Genomic DNA, 14,781 nt, shown 5'->3' with positions numbered 1-14,781 from the left:
TTTTCTTTGTAACCATTTTTAAAATCTGTATTTGTTAGCATTTAAGAAATAGAGCAATAGCCATTGTAATCATATGCTTTTATAAGTCTTTTAATAAACCTGTAACTGTTTAAGCTTTAACCTGACTCCTTCAGTTGCTGTAACAGAACCAAGCACAATTTAAAAGAACTTCAGCCGGTCATAAAGGGACAGACATAGGGAGAGCTTAGGCATTTGGATCTGTGTCACTCCCAGGTGACAAGATCCGTTGGGGCACCTTTCCAGCCTTTCCTAGGCTGCCCTCTGCGAAGGAACCCCTGTGTTCTAGCAGCTAAAATCTAAGGTGTAATAAGCTCTTCCTATATAACGGGGCGTCTGTTGGCCTGCTGGCCACCCTCTGCGATGGGACCCCGGTCCTAGCAGTAAAGACACGGACGTTAAACCTTTTCTCGGAAGCATACACACACACACTGCCCTGACCGTCGGCTGACAGACACTTAAGGCTACGTCTACACTGGCCCCTTTTCCGGAAGGGGCATGTAAATTTCACCAGTCGTCGCAGGGAAATCCGCGGGGGATTTAAATATCCCCCGCGGCATTTAAATAAAAATGTCCGCCGCTTTTTTCCGGCTTTTAAAAAAGCCGGAAAAGAGCGTCTAGACTGGCCCCGATCCTCCGGAAAAAGTGCCCTTTTCCGGAGGGTCTTATTCCTACTTCAAAGTGAAATTTACATGACCCTTCCGGAAAAGGGGCCAGTGTAGACGTAGCCTTAATGTTAATACTATTCTCTTATTGGACCAACTTCTCTCGGTGACAGAAACAAACTTTCAAGCTAACACAGAGTTCTACGTATGTGCAATAGCCTGTTTCTCACACCAGCAGAAGTCGGTCCAGTAAAAGATATTACCTCACCCACCTTGTGTCTCTAATATCCTGGGACTAACATGGCTACAACACTGCATAATAGTAAAGCTCTTCATTTTGTAGTTTCACCTTATTACAACAAGGGGGCACAAAGCCCAACAACAGAAGTTATAGCCATGTATTCTAAGATCAAAGATAGATCAAAGTAATACCTCATGAGGCCTCCGATTGGCCAACGTGCATGTTAATTCTCTAGAAATAGCCAGGAAAGAAAAACATGCAATATGCGATCAAGCACTCAAAGCAGCAACAATCTCACACTCCTCCCAGCTGTCCCAAACCCCTTGGAAGGGCCCTAATCCTTGATCACTATTGCTCCATTATCAACAGAACCATCAGTGTGTCTGCCCTCTCCCATAACACTGCATTCAGTCAGCTGCACCAGCATGCACCACAGTTAGAGATTCAGTCAGATTCTAGCGCACAGATGTGGACAGCACCTCACCTGGACAGCGTAGGAGATGGCAAGCCCAGCGTATGCGGGAGGAATCTGGCCATGCATTAAGACAATCATAAGGCCGGTGGTGGTGATGAGGGCAATGCTGATCACATCCAGCCGTATGGCCAGCCAGCGCATTGCACAGCTGAACAAGTAAAATGGTGCTTGATTGTCATCCAGCAGTTCTTGGTATCTGGAAGCAGAGAAGGGAGAGATGTGTAGCAGCTGCATCTCTTTGAAGTTTTACATTTAATGATGCCACTTTTAATGCTGCTGCATGAAACTGATATCAGAACTCATTGAGATGGACTAGCCCTGGTTCTTGCCTCTCATGCAGTGCACTCTCCAAAGCAGATGGGTGGCCACTTCAGACAGGGAACAGAGATTCATTCACTCACACTCACACCTTTAACTCTCCTATATCACCTGGGAGATCTGCTTATCTTTGTGGTTCAAGCCAAGAACAAGCTGAGAAATAGGCCACAACCGATGGCTCAGGATCCAACTCCTTTCCCCACAAACTGAGCTCCGTTGTGACGGGGCATCTGCCCTGCACTGGCCCATTAAGGGGTTAAAACCCAGCTCTAGGTGAGGGCTGGAGCCAAAGAGCAAGCAGCTGCAGCAGGTAGCTGCCAATTAGGGCCCAGTGGAGGTGCCTATAAATAAAGGCTCATGGAGCGGTGCAGAGACACTCTTGCTCTGGCTGGGGAGCAGGAGGGACCTCGCTGCTAGGGAAGTTGGAGGCTTCCTGATTTAGAGCAGGGCTGGGGAAAGTCAGGTAGAGCTGGGGAAGCTCTGGTCAGGCAAGCTCCCAGGCTGCAGGGCCCGAAGCAAGGCCTCAGGGTACTACAGCTGCAGGAAGGCAGCCAGGGCAGGCAAAAGCGGCAGGTCCACACCCCCTTGCCAATGATGGGTGGCCACTTCAGACTGCAGTTTGCCCCTGTGGCAGGGGCTAGATGAAGACTGGCAGTGGGTCACTGAGGCAAGGTGGATATAGGGGGACTGTGGGTCCCCAGAGGGGAGGACTCCAGAGAGTGGGGGGCACTGCGGTAGGGCAGTACCCAGGTAGGAGGGTGCCATGGTCTGGGAGAGACTTGGACCCCGATAGAGTGGTAGAGAACAACAAGTAACAGCAGGTGAGACATCAGCCAGAAGGGGGAGCTCCAGCACAAAAAATGCGAATTCCCTGAGTGACCAGCAGGAGGCGCTCTTGGTGGTGAGGCCAGCTGTTAAATATCTTCCAGGAGAAACTGAAGAGTTACAAGCAACTAACCACATAAAACCTATAGTGCCTCAACACGAGGGATGTAACGAGTATTCATCTAACCAATAAGCCTAGGCTTACTGGTTAATCGAGTTGACTACTCGCATTTCCCCTCCCACCTGCTGCCTCTGTACCAGGGGAAGCAGGAGCCAGTGCCAGGAGGAGCCAGCTTAAAAACCTGTTCCCCCCCGCACCATCACTGTGGTGCCACTTGACCACCCCCCCATTATGCCGCCTATATCAAAGGCAGCAGTGGGAGGTGGGGGGGAAGCAGGGGAGTCTGCTCCAGCAGCAGCAGGGTTGGCCTTACCATGAGGCAAACCATGAGGCAGCCGCCTCAGGTGCCAGACTGTGGGGGGCACCCCTAGGACCCAGAGTGTAGAAAATTGTGTCTGCTGCTAGTGCAGATGTATTCTCTCTGCTCTAGATGCACAGAGATGGTGGAGTGCTGTGCTGGAGGAAGGAGGGCACAAGAGACATAACAGGCAGGCAGGCGAAAAGGTGGCATGGGGGGGCATCATTTGAGCTCCCCACCTCAGGTGCCAAAACGTTGTGAGCCAGCCCTGAGCAGCAGCCTCTGTCCATGGGGAGCTCGGATGTCAGGGGCTGCTGCCACCCCACACTGTTGCCTCTGTATCAGAGGCAGCAACATGGGGCAGCAGACAGCTGGTCTGCATGGGGAGCTGGTTTTTAAATTGGCTCCCCTTGTGGACCGACTCGCGCCTGGCATCCCCGCACTGCTGCCTCTGATACAGAGGCAGCAGTGTGGGATGGCAAGGGGCTCCCTGGGAGTGGGACCAGAGCACACTGGCTGCCAGCCTCACCCCTGGGAACTACAAAATAATCAACTGATAGGAATTCATGCGGTTAGTTGACAATTCTGGTACCTGATAGCTAACATCCCTACACAACACTGAGCACAGAAGTACCATTTCAGAAGATATTGTACACAGATAGCATTTAACAACACTCGTTGATTGTAACAGATATTAGCATCTTATCTGTGGTTCCAGCTCTGCATGGAACAAGGAAACACGGCTAAAGGAAGGTGACTGTGAAGGCTAGAGGTTCACAAGACCAGCTGCCAGGTTTTCAGATCCTGTCACACTGGCTCACACCAGCTTTATCCCATGCCAAACAAACCATACCGACCTGTGCAGGAATTCCTGCCCTCTGTTGTATGCGTGGATTGTAGAGAGACCCTGTATGCTAGACGTAATGTGAGACAAGAACGGAGACTGTGTGATGTTGTCCAAGCGCTTCAGCTCACGAATGAAGACTCTGGAATATAGAAAGGGGCAGCTTGGAGGAACGCACACAACCATCCATACCGCACTGCGCCAGCCTGAAGAATGCATTGCCCAATTCACTTATGACAGGGAGGCTCTGACCCATGGAAGTGACTGGTGAGCTTACCTAGACACAATGTGCAAGATTGTGAAGAGGATGAGGAGGGGTCCCACTGCCACCAGAAACCATGGAAAGACCCCAGCGATCACCCCAGCGCAGAAGAATACCAGGATGACATTCTGAATGAACATTTCCGCTTGAAAAGGCAAACGCACATCGACTGGAAGAGATGGAGAGAGAAAAAAGGGAGGCCTTGGGAACAGGGAGCCACATCACCTAAACAAAGCAATCCAGTCCAGCTTCCACAAGATCACACCCTTTCGGGACACTGGTTTCCAAGACTTATTTAGGTATAAAGTCTTGCTCTTTAAATGAGGGTCTTTGTCTTCTACAGTGCTAGCGATCTTCACACTTACTCCTCCCTTTGCCCCACAAATAAGGTCGCTGTTGCAGCACGCTTTGCTCTTAACTTGCCATAAAAAAAGGCACCAAGGTTTGGATGGGATCGAGAAGGTGGAAGATCAGGAGCACCAGGACATGACTGGAGTCACCAAAACCAACTTTATTACGTAGGGCCTGGCCAAACCTTCAAATCCTGCCCGCATCCTTCTTTCAAAACAATCTAAGAGCTTCTGGTGCACAGAGAAGTGAACATTTTTATTTTGGAGGTGAAAACATACCAAAAAACCCTGCAATAGATCAAATTCATTTCATCCTAGTAATCCTGTGGGCAGTACCCCAGCACTAGCTGGTGAGGGCTATGTGCACCAGATTTATGCATGAAATTAGTTTGCTATATTTCTTTTTGGTCTGATCTGATTTGTGGCTTTCCACTCACAGGAGATACCCTATAGCCTAACCCTGAGATGGCCCAATTACTGATTTGTCTATTTCAAATATGCCATGTACACCAAAGGCTTGTAATATCTAGACACACTTTCAGGTTATCTTTGTCTCTGCAGCCAGTGATTAGCATGCACATGTGATTTTACTGGGAGGTCTGAACACAGACTGTGTTCTGTTATGGCAGACAGACATACCTTCATCCATATCTCTGGAGAACCTATTGAGAATCCGCCCAGTGGGTGTCGTGTCAAAGAACTTCATGGGGCTGCGAAGAATCCGTCGGAAGAGCTCATCATGGAGCCTGGAGGAAGCTCTAAGTGTTCCCTGGTGACACAGCAAAGAAGGCTACTGGGGGCGTGTAGGGATGTCTGGCTAGGCTGTCATTCACTTCATGCCCACCACCAAGCAACTGAGCTGCCGTGCTGTGACCAAGGGGCCAAACCTCGCATCAGTCACCACCAAAAGTAAATCTCTGCTTTTGCAGTCTTGAAGGCAGCTACAGAGTCTGTGCTACTATGTAGTAAAAGGAAGATAACGATCCGAAAGAGGCTTTAACAGTGAAGATGGTAGTAGCCCCAGGTGAGGGAAGGTTGCAGTCAGCTTATGCTTGGGCTGGCCCAAATTCGGGAAGTCTTTCTTAGGCACTGAAGGCAGCCTCCTCACAGTAATACCAAGAAAAGAGACTCAAAATGCCAGCAGCCCCAGCCATGCAGAAACAGAGGGAAAAGACAATTGGCCTTGGTGCGTACCTTGACAAAGACAATCCCACGAACAGCTTTCAGAATCAACATGACTGCCATAGAGAGCGCATAGATGCCGGCATAGTAGCGCATGTGAGGGTTGTCTTTCATACTGTTGCTCACAACAGTTTCATTTCCCAACGTCATGGTGGTGTTCTGTGGGAAATCCAAGATCCCAGTTACATAGTTGTACAAGAAGAGCAGGCCAAAGGCTCACCGTGCCTGGGGCAATTTAAGGACTCTCTCTAGGGTATATATTTTTAAAAAGACAAGACAGTTTTTTATTTTAAAATTTTTGCATGGAAAAAAACCATGGTGAATCTGGAGTGGCAGAGAAATCCAAGTCCTCTCACACACACCCCAAAAGGGAAACTTGCTATTCTCAAATAGAAACCCAAGATCCTTTTAACTGACTCAATGACATAGCCACTGTCTGCCTACATACGCACCTCAGATACAAATCCATGCCAGCCATGACCCAGCGCATCATTACACAAAGCATTGTAGGAACACACAATGATCCCCCCCGGGCTTGATACAACGACCCTTTTATCTTTACTGCAGCTGCATTTGGGACCGAGTATTGTATCAATAAATTGGGTCTATCAATATGCCCAGATCACTCTCCTTCTATTCAACTAATCCAGTGGTGTTTAACTACCGGTTTAAGATGTTATTTCTACCCAACCACACCTGGGTATGCTTTGGCACATGGTATTTCACCTGTAGCTCCATCCCCCCCAATCACTGTCAGAAAATGAAGTGACTTTTCATGTTATAGCCTCATCTCAGTCATTAAGCCAGTAGTAATACATAACAATTAAAATAAAGACCAGTCTTCAAACTTCCATGAAAAGAATGCACCCTAACTCCAACTCTCTTCTGCCTGTAAGTCTCCTGAATTAATCTCTCTATGTAAGTCTTCACTACAGGCTGGATCGATGGGCAGTGGTTGATACAGCGGGGCTCAATTTATCACATCTAGTCGACTGCTGAATGCTTTCCTGTCAACTCTGGTACTCTGCCAGAATGAGAGGAGTAAGGGGAGTTGATGGAAGAGTTTTTGCTGTCGATCCTGCATGGTGTGGACTCAGGATGTAAGCGACCCAGCACCATCTCTACGAAGGGCAGAGGAGGCAGGGGAGTAGCGGGGACTGGGCACAAGCTGGGAATCAGCTGATGCCCAGCTCTTGCCCAGTCTCAGAGGCAGTGCCTCTTCTTTTTAAATGTATCCAGCTCTTAATACATTTAAAAATCAGAAGCGCAGCGGGGAGGACCCAGTGCGAGCTGGGACAGCTGATTCCTAGCTTGCACTGGGTCCCCACTACTGCACATCAGCCTTTTAAATATATTAAGAGAGTGTGCTGGCTCTTAATACATTTAAAAGGCAGAGCCGCAATGGGGTTAGCTCCCGGGGCCAGGAGCTAACCCCTCTGTGGCTCCTCTACTTATCGACTAACCCTAGTCGATGGAGAATCCGTCGATTAAACTAAATTGAACATCCCTAGTGTGGACCCTACAGTAAATGGATTTATGCTACATTAATTTGACTTACACTACTAACAATTTGAATTGTATAACCTAGATCAACCTGTCCCCATACTGTAAACCTGCCTACTAGCTGTATTTAGGGTATTTAAAGTTTCATGTGAAATTTTATCTAGGAACTTCCTGAAAAAAAATCTAGATACTGAGTTGATATGATGTAGTATGTTGTCTTCAACACTGAACAGGAAACAGATTCTTCCAAAAAAGGAGCAAGAACCCTACAAGTAGGGAAATGTACAATAATTTGAGCCCCCAGCCATCCCCTGAAGTTCTCACCCTAATCCCTAGTAGTTAAAAGAATGTCTTAAATACTGAAGCAGGATTTTGTATTCCTTCCAAAACTCCTTGTTTTTATTAACTGTTATAATGGTAAATATACTCGTTACCCATACAAACCCTCAAATATTCTCTGAATCTTACTTCAGACTCACATTTCATTTAGAAAACTAATCACACTGGGCTTTTTTTGCAGCCCCCGGGTACATTAATAAGAATCTGTAGAAAGTCTTTGATACTGCTAATGATTTGATTATATGACCTCTAATCTCATTCTCTTTCACATATGGTACTTGACGCTTTACTGACCTTCATCCTTGCCAGATACTTACTCAATTTCAGTCTTCTCTTTTTTCTCATTATTACACAAGCACACAAATCGGGAGCTAACAGCGGGCTGTTAATACTCTCCTTGAACATGGAGCTATTGTCCCTCAGTAGAAAAGCATTCCTGTCACTCTATAAGGGCTGGTGGACTTGTAGGCACCCCCAAACTTGCTACAGCCACTGTAGGGATGTTAGCAAGTAGTCTACTACCCGATAAGCAAAAGCTTATTGAGTAGTCAACTGGAGTCTCAACTACTCGTTCCTCCCGCCCCATGAGAGGCAGCAGGGGGAGGGAGAGCAGGAGATGGTGCTGGGGGGAGCCAACTTAAAAGCTAGTTCCCCCCCAGCACTGTCTCCGTCGTGCAGCCTGTCCCCCTGGCCAAACGGGGGCTGCTGCTGCCAAGTCACCCCTGTCTGCGGCAGCCCGGGCTGGCCACAAACAGGGGCTGCTCCAGCAGCAGCCCCTGTTCACAGCGGACAGGGCTGTCTGCCACGGACAGGGGCTGCTGGACTCAGCCCAATCCTGGACCGAGCAGTCCCAGCTCACACTAGTCCAGGACCCTGCATCTCTTCATTTTAAATGTAGTAAGAGTCCAGCAGCTCTTACTACATTTAAAATGCAGAAGTGCAGCACAGGTGGCTCCCAGAGCTGGCACGAGCCAGGACTGCTCAGTCCCAGCTCAAGGCGCTACCTTGAGCACTTACTGACTAATCATGTAGTCTATACAAGTTGTATCGATGACACAGTTAGCATTGGCTACACAATTAGCCAGGGTAACCGCAATTTAATTCCTTCAACTACTGCTCCCCAGAGCTGGGCATGCAGTTCCCGCTGCATGACAGTCGTCCCTTCTTTGGAAACCTGATCCATCACTGGCAGGGCACTTGGGGAGCTCACCCACAGCCAGAGATGGCCATGCCTGGGTGAGTGTCTGCTAAACTGGAGTGGGCAGCCTGTGCTGGTGGCGCTGGCTCAGGAGAGGGAGCTGCAGCTTTTGCTGTGGGACTGAACAAGCATTCAGGCTCTTGAGTGCCTGGGTTAAAGAAACAGCAAGCTACCCATTCTCCACACACACACACACACACACACACACACCCCTCCACATTTACTCCCCTCCCCCCGATCTGGCAGTGCCTCATTCATTCATAGAATCATAGAATCATAGAATAATAGGACTGGAAGGGACTTCAAGAGGTCATCGAGTCCAGCCCCCCGCCCTCAAGGCAGGACCAAGCTCCGTCTACACCATCCCTGACAGATGTCTATCTAACCTGTTCTTAAATATCTCCAGAGAGGGAGATTCCACCACCTCCCTTGGCAATTTATTCCAATATTTGACCACCCTGACAGTTAGGAATTTTTTCCTAATGTCCAATCTAAACCTCCCCTGCTGCACTTTAAGCCCATTACTCCTTGTCCTGTCCTCAGAAACCAAGAGGAACAAATTTTCTCCTTCCTCCTTGTGACACCCTTTTAGATATTTGAAAACCGCTATCATGTCCCCCCTTAATCTTCTTTTTTCCAAACTAAACAAGCCCAGTTCATGAAGCCTGGCTTCATAGGTCATGTTCTCTAGACCTTTAATCATTCTTGTCGCTCTTCTCTGTACCCTTTCCAATTTCTCCACATCTTTCTTGAAATGTGGCGCCCAGAACTGGACACAGTACTCCAGCTGAGGCCTAACTAGTGCAGAGTAGAGCGGCAGAATGACTTCACGAGTTTTGCTTACAACACACCTGTTGATACAACCTAGAATCATATTTGCTTTTTTGGCAACAGCATCACACTGTTGACTCATATTCAACTTGTGGTCCACTATGACCCCTAGATCCCTTTCCGCCATGCTCCTTCCTAGACAGTCGCTTCCCATCTTGTATGTATGGAACTGATTGTTCCTTCCTAAGTGGAGCACTTTGCATTTCTCTTTATTAAACCTCATCCTGTTTACCTCTGACCATTTCTCTAACTTGCTAAGGTCATTTTGAATTATGTCCCTATCCTCCAAAGAAGTCGCAACCCCACCCAGTTTGGTATCATCTGCAAACATTGGTATCATCTGCAAACATTGCGTGCTTGTGTGTGTTCATTGCCAGTGCATTGAGTTAGGAGCCAAATTGCTTTGGATACTTTCAAAACAACTTGGTTCGTTGCAGTGGCACTAGAGCCACAGGAAGAGTGATTCCCCCCACCTCCCGAAACCCAACTTTACCGATGTTTTGAATTTTCAGATTATTAGATTGAAGTTTGGTTTGACTGGAGGGGAAATATGGGCTTGGTGGACTAGGGAAAAAAGGTTGACTTAATTTTGGATGGTTGGTCATTTTGTTTTAAATAATTGCATGGGGGGTAGCTTGGGGTTTTTTGCATGTACAAATGACTAATTTTAAAATATAATGTAGTACACAACCCAATTTAAAGTAATTTGAAATTCGTATTATATAGCCAGTGATTTTTGCATTTATTGGCTTCTTTTTTTCCGCTGTTTATTTCTGATCTCGTTTTTCTGTCCTGCAACATAGCTAAGCACCTCTGTTTATTTCAACAGCCCTAGGTAACTGTGCTTCATTACCCATTGTCATAGGCCTACATTTTTTACCTTCCCTCAGTCGCATCTTATTAAAAAATAGATTAGAGCAGTTTTTTGCTCCCTATAATCTAACTTTTTTTCCCTAGCAGCTAATTTAGAACAATGGGTCATTTATCCCCACTGGTTTGGACGTCCATGCTGGAACACCACAGATCATCACCACGCTACCAGGAATGAATTTTACATAATCCACACAAGTTCTCTCCTCCACCTATTTAAATGCCAGCCAAGTTTCAGTAATGGGTATTTTGATAACATGCACACTAGCCAGGCTATTTCACTTAATGACCTTCCCTTATCATGCGTGGCCTTCAGATCCTTAAATCTTCCCAGACTCAATCTAAGCCTCTCCAATAGGAAAATGCTGCATCATCCTAGGTTGTCCTCTCCAGCGCCCAAACTATTCTTAATTATTAATATCTCACCGCTGACAAAATAAAAGGGTTGTCCCACTGGCTGCTCATACTGACAGCAAAATGATCTACAAAATCATAGAACACTAGAACTGGAAGGGACCTCGAGAGGTCATCGAGTCCAGTCCCCTACCCTCACGGCAGGACCAAGCACCATCTAGACCATCCCTGAGAGATGCCTTTCTAACCTGCTTTTAAATATCTCCAGAGATGGAGATTTCACAACCTCCCTGGGCAATTTATTCCACTGTTTAACCACCCTGATAGTTAGGAAGTTTTTCCTAATGTCCAACCTAAACCTCCCTTGCTGCAGTTTAAGCCCATTGCTGCTTGTCCTATCACCAGAGGCCAAGAAGAACAATTTTTCTCCCTCCTCCTTGTGACACCCTTTTAGATACCTGAAAATTAGCTATTGTGAGGGCCCTACCCATTTCGCCATCATGAAAAATGCATTGGACCATAAAATAAGCCCTTCCCTGTGAAATATGTCATCTCCATTAAAGGAGACTTCCTACCTCCGATTGGGTAGGGGAAAGACAGGATCTGTCCCTTCCCTACAAACTGCTCTGGCAATGGGAAGGGGTGGGGGGCACCAGATCAGACCCTCTACCTCTTGGAGCTGCCTGCAGCTGCAAGAAGCTTTACAGTTGGTGCCTTCAGAGTCCAGCTCTGAAGACAGCACAGCTGGCAGGACAGCACTCTCATGACCCAACCCCAGCTCCTTTTGGGTCAGGACCTCAAGGGTACAAGACTGTGACATACCAGGTTGCAACAGCTGAAAATGTGAAATTTACCAATTTTCAAATCCTACTGCAGTGAAATTGGCCATAATAGACTGTGAATTTGGTAGGGCCTTAGCTATTGTACTTAGTGCTTGAAACCTCCAAGGTAGCCCCCCCGTTCTGCTTCTTTTTCATACATAGACGGAGTCAAGGAAGAAGAGGCCGACATCAGACTGCGGGAGTTGTTGCCTTTTTCCCCTGTGGATTTCTGTCAGGCTCAGGGACCAGGTCTCATCTGAAAGAAGCATCTCCCGGAGAGACCCTCCTTACTAGTTTCAGAAGCAGTGACGGTTGCTCTAAACCACCCCAAGCCATCTGTGAATGCAATCCCCTCCCTGCCTATCAAAGAGAAGCTCCCAGGCCTCTTACCCCACTGCCTTGCTTGATCCAGTAGCTCAGCCACCAGTTGCTGAACGCTGTGCTGCCCACATTCAGCACAAAGAGAGCCAGGATGATCAGGAACGCAAAGGGGCCTCCAGCTGCCTGGATATAAATACCATACACAGACCATGGGACAGAGCCTTTGCCCTTCTCTTCCAACTGTATCAGCTGACCTAGGAAATACAAAAGAGCAAAAAAAGGATGAGAAGAGCTGCTCCATAAAACTTCAAACGTTAAGAAAATAATTGCATCAGGAGCTGGTGTCAACATAGCCCCATCAGAGGAACACTCACTGAATTGCAGCGAGTCCCCAAACTGTGGGGCAGGCCTGCCCCAGCTTTGCATCCAGCCCTGGCCCCAGCCCCAGGAGAGGCATGGACAGATTCCATTGCAGGTAAGCGAGGCACCACAAAGTTTGTACAGCGATGTTCTGCGAATGCAGCCAGTTGTCACTGTGCACACAGAACTCCAGGATTCAGGCAATAAAAGAAAACCACAGAAGACATTCCAATGGCAGAGTCATGAACAGCCTGGAAAGTATGTGAGAGCTCCCACATGCGATTGGTGCCAAAAATCAGTATCTTTGGATCCCTACCAATTTATGTTCACAAAGCTCTGGTGGGAAAGATCAGACCTTTCCATTCTTCATATACCAATGCTAGGTCCTCCCCAGAATTCAGCATGCCATCAGGTTAATGCAAATACCCCCCTCGCAATCACAGGGAAGAGACATGGGAGCTAGGGCTGCTGATAGCTGAAGCCAGCACATGTCCAGGATAATTAAATCTTAGCACGCCAACTTCTTTAAATTGGAATAGCGCTGAGCAGACCAGCTCGTATTTCTAACTAGAAGATTTAACTGGCCTTGCTCAGGTCCTTAACTCAATTTTTGTTTTTCTTTATTTAAATCATTGCTTGCGGGTAGGGCTTGGGATGAGGGGTTCACTATGCATGCTGTCATGGGGAGAAAGGACTATCCCAGCTCTCTCACTGCAGCAGCTTGGGTCCAGGTGAGAAGTGCCTGACCAGGGCTGCTGTAGCTGACAGCAGGGGAAAGGGTGCGTGTCCCCCAACTGGGGGAACACACATGACAGACGGACCCAGCCAGGCTCAAGTATAACATTCATAGCGATCCCTTTCTCCACCCCTGCCCACTGCTGTTTCAATGAGGTTAGAGCTGTCCTGGTCCCCATTTCTGGTCCCTTGCAGACACATGCCCCCCCCCCCCACCATGGTCATTATATAGCATAACTTGCCCTGCTCTCCATTCCATATCCCCAATTGCTCTCATGTGGTCATTATATAGCAACCCCCTCCTTTTCTGTTTTATGAGAAACAATCCCATTGTCCTTGCACATCCCACGGTCCTGGCACATCCAAACCCTGACCTTGGGTTATGGCTTTAAGTAATGAAAGGAGGAAGCTGCCCACCACATGTGGCGGTCCCAGCTCTTACCGTTTAGGAGGAGTTCTTGATGAACAGACAGAAAAACAGAGAGGCAGACAAACTCTCTCAAATATACAGTAGATACTGTACCAATGCACTGGCCTATGTGCTAGCAGCAAGCTGAGGGTCAGCTTTCAGAACTCAAAGCTCCAGAGAGGAAACATTTCAGAGTCACTAACGTAGGCTATGATTAAAGTCAGAAAGTCAATTGCACAGTTACCTTCCTCCTTTTTCACCACTTTCTCCTTCTTCACAGACCCTGCTTTGGTGCTTTTATCCTGGGGTCTCTTTAATGAACTGCTCGTGTTCTTCTTTAGATTATTCTGTAAGAGGAAAAAAGCTACACTGAAAACTACGTTGAGAACTGTTGCTTTAGTATGTACCATTAAAAACATAAGCACAGCCATACTGGGTTGATTTGGTTAGGATGGGTCCTGCCTTGGGCAGGCAGCTGTACTTGATGACCTCCTGAGGTCTCTTGAACTGTATAATTCTAAGCCAAAGATCCATCTAGCCCAGTATCCTGTCTGCTGACAGTGGCCAATGCCAAATACCCCAGAGGGACAGAACAAAACAGGTAGTCCTCACATGACCCCTCTCCTGTCACCTACCTCAATACAAACAGAGGCAAAGGACACCATTCCTACCCATCCTGGCTAATAGCCATAGATGGACCTAACCTCCATGAATCTATCTAGCTCTTTTCTGAACATTGTTAAACTCCGAGTCTTCACCACATCCTCTGGCAAGGAGTTCCACGGGTTGACAGTGCACTGAGTGAAGAAAAAACATTATGGGCTGAATCTGCAGCTCTCTGTTTTATGTGGGCTACATTGACATAACATATATATTACTCTGTGGATGTCACATGGGCCACAGCTGTGTCCTGATTTGGGATGTGAATGGTTAACTGGTAAGCTTTAACAGGAGAGGCTTACCAGTTCTGGTTAACCAGTTGGGGCTGGAGGGGGAGGGTGTCCACGATGGGAAGGTTGCTCCTGCCCGCCACCTCCCCCTTTAATCGGTTAACCAGTTCCCTAATCCTGACTCTGCCACAGGCTGAAAACCACTGCACTAGAGCCATCTATTTTTTCAGACCAATAATGAGATCAGAACCACCAATATTCACAATTCCTTTTTCAAAACACATGCTTTCCAAGGAGGACAAAGGCTTCCAGTAGCTTAAAGCACAGACCCAGAGAGGACATTCATTGGAAAGAACACTTGTCCATCACCTCTATACATGAATAAGTAAGTGCTCCCCTCCTATTGGCCTGGGCTGCTATTTGTACCTTGGTCATGTCCCAAGGACCCCACCCCAATCAGGATCAGAGTTGGGATGTAACCAGTTCACCCACAGCTGGCCCTGCCCAACTCAAGCAGCCACCTGTCCATGCCATGAGCAGGAAGTGGGGGGTCACTGCAGTCCTGCCTGCCATGCCACGCCACAGGTGGGGGCCACTCCAGCCCAGGCACC

At 47.7% G+C, this 14,781-nt stretch overlaps 1 protein-coding gene across 5 annotated transcripts in view; it reads right to left on the bottom strand.

Moving 5' to 3' along the window:
- The window catches only part of ABCC5 (ATP binding cassette subfamily C member 5), an 87,713-nt gene that overhangs the window by 15,573 nt on the left and 57,359 nt on the right, over positions 1 to 14,781 (bottom strand). For all 5 annotated transcript variants that reach the window (XM_075938121.1, XM_075938122.1, XM_075938123.1 and 2 more), the window contains 7 exons: positions 13,525 to 13,627; positions 11,846 to 12,030; positions 5,552 to 5,698; positions 4,997 to 5,126; positions 4,023 to 4,176; positions 3,759 to 3,887; positions 1,349 to 1,535 (listed from right to left, as the gene is read on the bottom strand). In XM_075938121.1, the coding sequence (XP_075794236.1) occupies positions 1,349 to 1,535; positions 3,759 to 3,887; positions 4,023 to 4,176; positions 4,997 to 5,126; positions 5,552 to 5,698; positions 11,846 to 12,030; positions 13,525 to 13,627 (1,035 nt within the window). The remainder of the gene's footprint in view (positions 1 to 1,348; positions 1,536 to 3,758; positions 3,888 to 4,022; positions 4,177 to 4,996; positions 5,127 to 5,551; positions 5,699 to 11,845; positions 12,031 to 13,524; positions 13,628 to 14,781) is intronic.

The sequence above is a fragment of the Pelodiscus sinensis genome, chromosome 10, assembly GCF_049634645.1.
Source record: "Pelodiscus sinensis isolate JC-2024 chromosome 10, ASM4963464v1, whole genome shotgun sequence".
NCBI classification, from domain to species: Eukaryota; Metazoa; Chordata; order Testudines; family Trionychidae; genus Pelodiscus; species Pelodiscus sinensis.
Note: the sequence above shows the minus strand (reverse complement) of the source record. Positions and strands in the feature narration are given on the sequence as shown.